Source organism: Doryrhamphus excisus, linkage group LG1, assembly GCF_037039965.1.
Source record: "Doryrhamphus excisus strain RoL-2023G ecotype Guam linkage group LG1, RoL_Dexc_Guam_v1.1, whole genome shotgun sequence".
In the NCBI taxonomy this organism is placed as follows: domain Eukaryota; kingdom Metazoa; phylum Chordata; class Actinopteri; order Syngnathiformes; family Syngnathidae; genus Doryrhamphus; species Doryrhamphus excisus.
In genome coordinates this window covers 11,584,444-11,596,398 of record NC_136357.1, presented here as the reverse complement: position 1 = coordinate 11,596,398, position 11,955 = coordinate 11,584,444, and the positions used below count along the sequence as shown (strand labels likewise).

The 11,955-nt window shown below is 39.3% G+C and overlaps 1 protein-coding gene across 9 annotated transcripts in view; it reads right to left on the bottom strand.

Moving 5' to 3' along the window:
- Positions 1–545: 545 nt before the first annotated feature.
- Positions 546–11,955, bottom strand: part of LOC131131618 (CUGBP Elav-like family member 2) — a 36,326-nt gene continuing 24,916 nt past the window's right edge. For 3 of the 9 annotated variants that reach the window (XM_058076467.2, XM_058076472.2, XM_058076471.2), the window contains exons 8-13: positions 9,882–9,945; positions 8,598–8,732; positions 7,297–7,428; positions 7,035–7,211; positions 6,792–6,938; positions 546–5,196 (exon numbers count right to left, since the gene is read on the bottom strand). In XM_058076467.2, the coding sequence (XP_057932450.1) occupies positions 5,069–5,196; positions 6,792–6,938; positions 7,035–7,211; positions 7,297–7,428; positions 8,598–8,732; positions 9,882–9,945 (783 nt within the window). In that variant the 3' untranslated portion in view covers positions 546–5,068. The remainder of the gene's footprint in view (positions 5,197–6,791; positions 6,939–7,034; positions 7,212–7,296; positions 7,429–8,597; positions 8,733–9,881; positions 9,946–11,955) is intronic. The other 6 variants (XM_058076468.2, XM_058076473.2, XM_058076470.2 and 3 more) reach the window with 4 other exon arrangements.

Sequence of the window (11,955 nt, the reverse complement as noted above, 5' to 3'; positions counted from 1 at the left end):
TTTTAAGGACTCGTTTACGCTTATTCTACATAGTAAGTGTGTAAAACGTTTTAAAATGCATGCATGAAAACGGAAAACTCAAACATACTCTGAATTCTCTGCTTGACCATTGCTGTATCGAGTGTCTTTGGGCAATATGAGTTACAGAACATAATTTAAATGAAAAAAAAAATTTATATTCTTATTGACTTGACACAAAGGCTGGTTTCTTGATTTATAAATGCCTCATTGGACTTTCCTTGCGTTTTGGCCCTTTAAATCTAATATTGGGTATTTGTTGTCATGTAAAGCAGACTTTATATGGTATTAGTACTGAAAAATTCTGAGCATTTACTGGTATTAATGATTAAAGGTATGTTTAAAATTCATAAAAATATCACTATTACTTGACGCACCTGATGCTCACATCAACAAAAAAATCTATAATAAGAATAAAAGCAAATAAGCACAGCGAGACATGACAAAAACACACACAAAAAGGGTGAGGGGGTCATTTTGTAAAATGTTTGTACGCCACTCAACAAACGCCACGCACAGAGACGCCGTCCATATTAGGGGAAATGGTTTAATTTGGAGACAGAGGCAAAGAAACACACCACATATGAACAAACATCGACCAAAAGAAGAACAGAGTCTTTTGTCTACACACTCTGCTATGAGGGGGGGAGGAGAAAAAAAAACAGAAAATTCTACACAGTTAAAAAAACAAAACAAAATAAAAAGCAAGGCTCAAACTAAACAATTAGTTAACTCTTAAACTAAGACAATTATTCACACACGTCAAAAATCCAGATGACGGCACAAATACTAACATGAAACTTACCACCACTTTAGAGGATCCCAACCCCCTCCCCGACACAAATTAACTAACCGAGGAACACGTCGGGGTAAGTCAAAATCAGGCATTTTTTTTACACTAAATAATAGTAACAATATATAGCTTGACAGCAACAGGAGGCCAAAGCAAAGACCTGGTCAAGGCAAGGCCACATTGAGAGGCCAGACAATTTAGATTTCTTTTCTTTTAATTTGTCCAATATAAAAAGCGTCACTGGTACAAAATACATTATGAACAACCAGTTGTAGAAATCGGGGGAGGGGGGAAGCCTGTTTTTTTTCTTTTCTCTCCTTATTTCAAATCCCACCCTCTTCTAAAATGAACAGAACAACACATCGAGATGCACCCACTTTGGCTTTCATCAAGACACAAAAAGAGAGACTATAGGAAATCATATCTTATGTCTTATTTGATCAGATAATATCTAAAGATGCAAAGCTACTACACTGTAAAAAAAAAAGCACTTCAGAATTTAAAAAAAAAGGAAGAATTTATCAAGGGTGATTGTTGGGAGCTGGAATTTGGTGATGGAAGCCCCTGAAGTGAGAGGACTTGACTGTACATTGTGCTTTCTTTTATTCCATTTTTTTTCTTCTTCAAATTAAATTCAACACTGGTAACACTTCACCACATACACACACACACAAACAAAACAAAGTGGTTCTTAAACTCCAAATAAATCCACACACATTTGTGTCGCAAAGTGTTCCAGTGCATGGGCTCACACTTTAAAGACAGGTTTTAAACCTTCAAGTAATAATTCTATAGGAAAGTTTGTTGGGAGTTTTTAATCTACAAATTCTTGACGTCACAATACATTGTTGCTATGTTACAGCTGAGTTTAGGGGGGGCGGGGAGGACAGAAGCATAAAGGTGACACCAAAAAAAAAAAAAAAGGCTAAGTGCAGCAATCTAACCAAGGCCTGATAAGGATGTGTAGGCAGTTTTCTAGATGTGTATATATGGCACTTTCATTATTATTATTATTACTGTATTGCATTTAGATAGAAAAAACACACTGTAAAAAGCACATGCTCGTTTTTAAGGGGGGAAAAAAGTGGGGGCGGGGAGGTATACAACACATACACACATGACTTTTTGCAAAAGCTTCCACAATTGTGCTTGTTGTGCCTTACAATACAATATTTGTGCACTTTCAAATTTGGTGGTTTTTGTTCATTATGTTAGGGGTGTGCAAACCTCTTCCACTGAGGGCCACAAATGTATATTTTTATATATTATGTGCATTAAAGATGCTCAAACCAATCCAGTGTAGCTCAATATATAATACACAAACAATCTTCGCTTTGTGTGATAAGATGACAAAGCAAAATAGTGTCACATTTAATATCTCTTTCAAAATAAATGTTATTTTTAGAATATGCAGAGGGCTAATAATAAAGCGGCTCCTCTAGGGCGCGGTTTGAACACCTCTGTTCTGGGGGTGTGAGACAAAAATGATGAACCCCCCCCAAAAAAGTGAAAGCTGTACATTTGTGTGCCCCCCCTCTCCTCCCACACACACACAAAGTAAAAGACCCTGAGTGCAATCAATCTTTTCAGAAGGGCCGTTGTTTTTGTCACAGGGTATCTCAAACAAAAATATATAAAAATCACAATTTTTTTTTTTTTTTTTTTGCAAGTGTAAACTTTTGTGCTGCTGAAAAGTGGAATGTATTTGTAAACCAACACCGCCATGAGGGACTTTGTCACTGGTTAGAAAAAAATGGTACAAAAAAAAATAGTGATCTCTTCTTCAGGGGCTCCCAAAGAATGTGTGTGTAAAGAAAGAGTGAAATGTTGTAGGAAAGAAAGTTGTGTAAATTCCCCCCCCCTCCCCAAAAATTTGACACATGGGCACTTTGACATTGAAACAAAACCAAAAACATTGTCTGGCATCTGTATGATTAACAAACATTGTAAATAACATGAAGCATTCAACAGTGAATACAATTAATGAAAAAAAAATCACAGAAAATCAACAAAGCGTACCATTTTTTTCCTCAACACAGGAGCAGGGGGGGAGAAAAAAAAGTTCTCATGCTTTATTCTAAAATTATAATGTAGAGGATTTTTTTTTAACTTCAAGTGTGGTTTTAATTTAGTAGAAATGACTGATTTTTCTTCCTCTTTAAAAATGCAACATACTGAAGACTACTACTCCCCCATATTATGCGACACAGATGACATTACAACATAAATCTACAAAAGAAACCCAACATTTTTGCCTGGGTTCTGTTAGTTAGACCTCTATAGATTCAATGGTATAAAATATAGGTAATCTAAGTGTGCATTTAAACCACAGATTGTCTATTTGTGAATCAGTTCTAAAAAAGTTTGACTCATGTAGGTAGTCATTTCTCCAAACTGAGCAAATGTACCTTTTATTGTGCCATTGGTAGTTTAAAAAGAAAGAAAAAAAATAGCAAATACACTAGGAGTAAATGAAAAACTAGGTTTAAATAGCCTTGATGAAACATCTTCACACGCCACAAAAAAAATAACAGAGGGACTAAGTGTTGCAAAAGTGGTTTTGAAGCATTTTTTTTCTTAAAGAAGCCACCAAACATATTGCTAATGGCACCAAAGAGCACAGCTGCGTGCCAATCCCTGTATTTCAAGTGAACCATACTGAGAGAGGTAATTGAAAAGAAAAGAAAAAAATGTTAAAATAAGAAATCCCACAGGTTTTTAAAACAAAAATCGAACGTAGGTACATTTTCACATTAATTCGCTTGACCTCTCTCCCAACTGTCACATTTCAACAACAAAAACAATGAACACACATGCAGAAAAAAAAAAAAACTCAGGTTGAGCTAAGGTCAAAAGGTCAGTGGGTGGCCAGGTATTGGTCAAGAAGGGGTGAGGGAGGGGGGCGAGCTTAGAGAGACATCACAGACACAATGGTGGTGATGATGAGGCCAGGAAGAGTGTGGCTTGGCTTTCAACATCATGAAGACATGCTAGGCTAATGATGAGCAAACAGGCATGGAGATTTGTTCTAAAAAAAAAAATAGGGACAAAAACACAAAGAGAAAGAGGACAAAAGTAGAGAGAGAGAGAGAGAGAGAGAGAGAGGAGAAAGTTAGGGGCACGGCACAAGAATCCTTTCAAAGCCATGAGGCACAAAAACAATCACCACATAGAGCAGGGGGGTCCAAACTATTTTAGCAGATTGGTGCCACTTATCTTTACTAAAACAAGCTAGAAACAATCCAATCTAGGTCAAAGCATGCCAAGCAGTGGAATAGATTGAAAGACAAAAACAATTCCCATTCCTCATAATTCATTATATTGGTAATAGAAAATCACTAATTCTTTTTTTTATTTGTAATTAAAATGTGTGGCCATTAGATTTCTTTTTTTAAATCTACAATTGATTTATTTTTAAACTAACTTCAGTCAAATAGATGCTTAGAAAATTAACAAAATAGGCTGCATTTTGTCACAGTCAATGAAAAGCAATTACAATTCTTAGTTCTCCCTTGTAACTTTAAAGTTGTGCTGCATGCCAATAAATTAAACTTTAAAAAATGTAAAATAAATTGAGCTGCTGGCCACAAATGGACCTCCAAAGCCAGATTTTGGACACCCCTGACAGAGTAACAGTAATGTATACACATCGACCCCCCTCCCTGTTCTCCTTTGCTGACACACAAAACAACACGCAGACTTGACAAATGGACTCCCAACATGCATGTACTTGGCACCTAAAGATCCATCTGGAGTCCTGATGGATGGAATGACTGCAAGGGGGGGGGGGGGTTAATACAGAAGAAAGACAGCCTAGCATCACATGGCTCAGATAGACGATAAGAACGAGCGATGAGACAAGACCGTATACGACAAAGCACACTAATGTCGTAGCTTTGGCCCTTTAAACCCAAGTGACCCTTAGTCAACCCGTCTAAAATTTAAGACGAAGGCAGTGAGAAAGGCATGGATAAAAAAAAAAAAAAAACTACCTCCAGCGACTCCAGTGATAGTCATAAATAATTATACATTAAAATATTTAACTATGACATGATCAAAACAGCAGGAATGAAATACAGTAGATGTGAAAAGATCATTGCAAACATTTTTTTTCTTTAAGGAAAAAGCTCCTTCTCCTTTCTCCCCCTCCCCTTGCCCCCACACCGAGTGAGTCTCTGGCCGAACTTACCCTAGCATTGCTAGCATTAGAGCTGGGGAGGAAGTAGGGTGGAGGGGGGGAGGAAATGGTGACTAGGATCAGTAGGGCTTGCTGTCGTTCTTGGAACGCTTCAGCTGAACCTTCAGCCGCTTCATTCCAATCTGGAAGCCGTTCATGGCCTGGATGGCAGCCTGCGCCGACACGGGATTGTCGTAGCTGACGAACCCTGAGGAGACAGCGGGACAAAGTCAGATGAAAAGTCCAGCTCCTCTTAAAAGATGCTGTCCAATGACAGTTTGAGTCGACGTCCAACATTCCAGCAATTAGTGGAGCAGATAAGCAGAAAAATACCTCAAACATGCAACCAGCATATGCCAAGAAATACCTTTCAAATCTGATCACAAAAAACAATCTCATTTTTTTCTAAATTGTGCATAGAATTATCCTGAAAGTTTCTGACATTCATTCCAAGAGAACTAGTACATTAATTTTTTTTTCCCCTGTGCCTTCTGTATCCGGGAACACAATGTTTAAGGTTTCTGGGGACCATCTTTGTTTGTATAGTAGGCTTTTTGAAATATTAAACACATCCATTCCTTGTTGACGCTGCCATAAAAGCCAAAACAAAACTGCATTAAGACATGCAGACATGCAAAACCTATGATGATAACTGTGACTGGCAGCCATCCTGAAAAATGGCAGCCATCTTGAAATTTTGAGTAGACGCCTCGTCATTGGCTCATGGAGAAGATGTCAAATCACGAAGGGAAGTGTTTTCGTGAAAAAAATAATTGACTATTTTATGAGAGAAGAGCTGGGTGATGTATTAAAATTTCAATATTTCTATATATCGAAAACAAATATATCATTCATATCAATATACACTGGATTTGTGAGGTTGCCCCGCCCCCCTCAGTGCAAAATCTACCGCCATTTTAAACCCTCCGAGATATATTTTCTCAAAAGCGACTAGCGACAAATATCAATACTTTTTCCAAGCGTGGTTGAAGAGTTTTCTGGCATTTGGGAACTTCTAAAGAACTTATAGTGCATCTAGGAATGGGCTCTCAAACATAAATGTTTCTTAATCTTAACTAAGTGCTTAACAAACTAAAACTTAAGCTTATTTGTAGTCTTAAATGTAACTCTTTATTTTTGTCTCTCAATGATACTGTTACAAAGTAAAATATTTGAGTTGCTGCTGACATTTAAAAATGTCCTCTTAAATATTTCATATTTTGTTCTTTTGTACTTTTGGTATTAGCTGAGGATGTGAGCATAGCTAAAGGTTTCTTATAAAGACGACTGTCGCCAATTTGTGTTTTATTTATGACTTGCAATATTTTAATGTTGCTGTCACTGCTTTATTTACCAAGCAGACCTAGCGGGTCAGATCTAAACGGTGAAATATTTTTTCACCCCTGTGTTCGTGGCACCATCATAAGGCCGGACACACCGTGTGTTCACTAAACGACACACAAATAGTGTTATGAGGACAAGAGTATTAGTGACAATAAGAGATAAATTTGTAGCTACCCCTGTGGGACAAAAATGAGCTCCGAACTAAGTGCATTGCCTGTTTTAAAACAAAATGTCACTGGTCAAAAGTCACATTTGGTGTCCTAAGATGGATAATGCTCCATAGTATGTTCCAGTCAGGCAACGCGTGTAAACAAAGATCGATCAGAGCATCCTCAGTACTGCATATGTACTAGCTTGATGTTGCTTTTAAGAGCCTTTTCTGTCAAAGCCAGCCCATCAGTGTCCTCTAGGGGGCGTTCAATCATCAGTACTGCTACACGCACACAAACACACACTCACCAAAGCACTTGCTCAGATTGGTCTGTTTGTCGATGAACACTTTGGCAGACACTACGTTCCCAAAGGGCATGAACATCTGCAGAAGGTCCTGGTCCCCAAACTCCTGCGGCAGGTGATAGATGAAGAGGTTGGCGCCCTCTGGCCCTACTCCATTTGGTAAAAGAAATTCCAGAATCTCAAGTTAGTTACACAAGAATGTTGTTTGGCAAAGCAAATACAGAGAGGACTTGTGGGTATACTCACCTTCCTTCTGGCTGCCGGCAATGGTCTGCTGCAGGAGAGATTGGCCATAGAGGGAGGGCAGGGCCGAGGCCGTGTACTGCTGCATCCCTGAGTAGGCCTGGGTCAGAGCATCCATGGAACTGGCTGCTGAGCCGTTAGCCATTGAGGCTCCCAGGCCTCCATTCATGGCCCCCATTCCTGCACAGACAAAATATTTTAGGTCTTAATTCCAGACCCTTGACAACTGACTTGCAACTGACAATGCTATGAGGGACAATCTCACCAGCGACGCTGCTGGTGAGCGCATTAAGGTTATTGAGGCCAACAGAGGCCCCGGTGAGACCCTGCAGAGTGCCCAGAGATGCCAACGTGTTCATGGCGGCACCGGCACTGGACCCTGCTGTGGAACCGGCTGCTGTGGGACAAAACGGGACATATGGAATGAGCGTGGGGGTGATGCCTCCGAAAGCACTCAAAAACTAGGTTAGCTACATGTTGGGCTGCAGCTATTGAATATTTTACTAATCGAGCATTCATTCATTCATTTTCTACCGCTTATCCACACGAGGGTCGCGGGTGTGCTGGAGCCTACCCCAGCTGTCTTCGGGGGGGGGGGGGGGGGGCACACCCTGGACTAGTCGCCAGCCAATCACAGGGCACATATAGTCAAACAACCATTCACACTCACATTCATACCTATGGACAATTTGGAGTCACCAATTAACCTAGCATGTTTTTGGAATGTGGGAGGAAGCCGGAGTCCCCAGAGAAAACCCATGAATGCACAGGGTGAACATGCAAACTCCACACACAGATGGCCGAGGGTGTAATTGAACTCGGGTCTCACAGCTGTGAGACCTGTGCGCTAACCAATCATCCGCCGTGCAGCCATAAATCGAGCATTCTACCGAATATTCCTTTGAGTAATCGGATAAAATATTGGGCTATGAGCAAAATCTTTGAAAGTCCAAGTGCTTGAAAATTTTTCAACCCAAACAAGGACCAATCAGCAGGAGTAGACAGGATGCTAATCAATATGTTATACTTGACTATATGAATATTTACAGTAGATAAGTTTAATATTGGGCTCCACGGCGGACAAGTGGTTAGTGCGCAGGCCACACAGCTAGGACACCTGAGTTCACTTCCACCCTCGGCCATCTCTGTGTGGAGTTTGCATGTTCTCCCTGTGCATGCGTGGGTTTTCTCCGGGTACTCCGGTTTCCTCCCACATTCCAAAAACATGCTAGGTTAATTGGTGACTCCAAATTGTCCATAGGTATGAATGTGAGTGTGAATGGTTGTTTGTCTATATGTGCCCTCTGATTGGTTGGCGACCAGTCCAGGGTGTGCCTCACATCTTGCCTGAAGACAGCTGGGATAGGCTCCAGCAAGCCTGTGAACCTTGTGAGGATAAGTGGTAGAAAATGAATGAATGAATGGAAGTTTAATACTAATACTCAGATCATTCATTTGAATGGCTGATTGAAAAGATGAGCGATGTTTGGTGCATATTGTGCTTGAAAGAAATAGGAATATTTTAATAATATAAAATTTTCACCCAGCTCTAGTATCAGAAATTACCTGGACCGGCCAGAGCTCCCAGTGCGCTGCTGCTGGCTGTCAGACCGCTGGTGGAGGTCGGGCTGGCAGAACTCTGGGCTGCGGCGGCTGCAGCAGCCAGTGTGGCCAGGTTCTGCAGCTGAAGTGGATTCACTCCTAGAACATACACAACTCATTTGAGCAAAATCTACACACTGTTTCACCTCCTTTTGGTATACAAAACTATACATACATATACATACTGTGGGTTCCAGACTTGACTGTAATGAGTGAATTTCCGTCACGTAGAATTCCTTATTTATACATGTAATATTTTCGTAGAGCATAGAAAACTGGTTTACAACCTTCTAAATAGATTAACATTGGAGCCCTCTAGACATGAACTAACATCCCTATATCACCTTTACATTCATAATATCCAATATAGTAGACATATGAGTCAATTTAAAAATGGCAGACAACTGTTGGAGGGGGTTCAGAGTTGACTTTCATCTTTGGGTTCTCGGTTACATGTTTTATTAGGGATTATTGTGCCTGTTGAGAGATAATTCAAACATGCAATTAAAAAAAAAAGTTCAAGTCTGGTGATTGTGTGTGACACCTGTGTAGAATATTACGTCAACGGGCCTTTTGAAATCCTAATATTTGTACTTGAGTTCATTTAGCCATTTTTATGCTGGTTAATGCTTAATTTAAGCAAAACATACATACCATTTGCTTCAATGCGCATATGTTTTGACTAACAGGTAATCATCAACCAAGAAACAGCATGATTTATTAATACGTATGTGTATTTTTTTAAGCTGTGCAATTCAAAATGCAAAAGTGGCGAGACTATTTGTTCAGACATGCTTCACGGATTACACTGAGGAACATCACATTGACACATAAGTCAACAATTTTCACAAGTTGACACATAGTTGTCATTTAAAGTGTTCACTTCCTGTGTACAACTGTCACCAGTTTCTCACAGGGATGGTAAAGTATAGAGAATGTCTAGGGATAGATTGACAGCTTTTGCGGCGATAAGTTCATTTAAATAAGAATTAATAAAAGAAATAAATTTTTTTCAAGTAGAGATTAAAGATGATTGCAATTCATTGCAGCGAATTGCAGCATTAAAAACAAGCTTTCACAGAAACACACTGGAACCTTGAAACAATTTCCACCCCCTTATCTGAATGTCATGTGATGAGCCGCAGAGAACTCGCGTGGGCGTAGATAGGACAATGCATCACAAGGCTGGTTCCTGAAATTCTGTATCTAACTCAATGAAAACTCATCTCAACAGGAAGGTGAACTCACCTCCTAGCCTCTGCATACTATTGAAACTGCTCTGGTTGCTTGTTGAGGCGGCCTGCTGCAACAGCTGTGGAGAGAATAACACAATGTTGGATTTAATAACTATGGCACAAGCAGCAAACAGATAGCTCAACTGTTCATTTTATGCCCATGTTAAGAGTTCGCTAGATGAGGATGAAAAGTATCTCATAGAGGTCATGTAATAACACCAGACACTGAATTTAACATCAATTTCAATTTCAAGTTTGCTTTTCATTTGTGGAGTAGTCTGAAAATCTAGAGTGAATTGATTTATGAGAGAGCACCCTAGAGCTGCAACAATTAATCGATGGTTGATACATTTCCCCAATCTATCGACTATATTGGTAACTGACAAATTTTTTTGTTTAAATGTATATACCTTCTGAATTGAAAAAAAAATTGAATGTGAATATTTGTACATTTCCTTCTTCATCCAAGGAGGCAGAACTATTATCTTTTTGTTTTAGCCAAAATGAGATATTCACACACATCAGCTTTTACTTTGGAAAACCTAACCTGCTTGCTTCAAATGAATTTTGTTCTACTATTTTAAACAACAAGCCTAAGAAAATGACCGTGATTGTATTTGATGTACATTTATTGTTTTACTGACACCGCGACTGCCTGGTGACCAGTCCAGGGTGTACCCAGCCTCTCGCCCAAAGTCAGCTGGGATAGGCTCCAGCATAACCCCGCATCTCTAATGAGGATAAGTGGCATAGAAAACAGATAGCTGAGGGATGGATGTCTGACAAACATTTACACTTTATATTATTTAACATTATTTTAACACAACATGCAACTTGACATACTAGTGTTTGTGCAATTATTTGCTCAGCTAATATGTTCCATTTCTGAATAAAGAGGCAGAAAAATGGGTTTTTAAAAATCTGATTGAAATCCATTGAAAAATGATCAACAATAATCAGTTATTAAAATAGTCGTTGGTCACAGCGCTAGCTTAAGCACTTCCCTCGTGCGAATAGCGGCATCAAACCACTTTCTATTTATTTTTTTTTAAAACCCAACTTATTTACAATTTAAAGCGGGGAAAAGAATGCCAAACCATCTTCATGTGCATCTTAATGTGTCAGGTTTGTGGAAGTGCGGTATCAACCACTTAGTGTGAGTGCAACTTCGTGTGGACACGATTTCGTCCTTGAACGATCATTGTGCAAGACACCACTCTACAATAATAATTGGTGGGAGGAACCGTCACATTAATATTAGGACAAACCAACAACGCAAGCGTGTATATGCACAATCAAAAGTATCACTATTTAGATTTCAGAATCGACTTTAGAGCATGAAGGAGCTGGTATCAAAGTATCAATATTTCAATATCGAACAGCCCATTACTACCACACTCTCCTTTACACGTTAGTGGCAATTTCAAGGATATTGTGCAATGGGAGCTGTGTTGGAGATTAAGAAAAAAAGACAACTTTCTGGCGTGTCTGTTCCAAGGTGCGAGTGGGTGGAAGGAGTAGTGAGACAATTACAAGAACTGCTTTGCTAACACCTTTTAAAAACAATTTGCGGATGAGAATAACTTTTGCTTGCATTGTTAAGTACCTTTAAAGTCTCAATACATGACTGGCAAGGACGTATAGGTCGGATATATGCGACCTGATGGTTCACACTGCAGTCACATCACATACTATCAGATTTATATCCACATATGAATGAGGCCTGAGTGGCATTTGAAAAAAAAAATTAAATTGTCTGCTTATCTAGCACTGGCCTGAACCCCCATATTATTATTGTAAGATTTGTACATAGATTGTACATCGGTTGGAATAGATTTAGTACAACAACGTGGATTTACTTACTGAAACTCAGACTGACTGCAAGACAAGCTAGAAGATGAGTGATAGTTCCATGTTCACCTAATAATTCACTTCGAGGACGCTTTCCGGGCGGCAACCCAGTTCAAACAAACACAGCCATGAACGCACACAAAGAAAGTAATATATTCTCAAAAATAACATTCGCTGATATTGTGTTGTGATGAGTATATGATGTTTCACTGGCAGCTCTATGCACACTACACAGA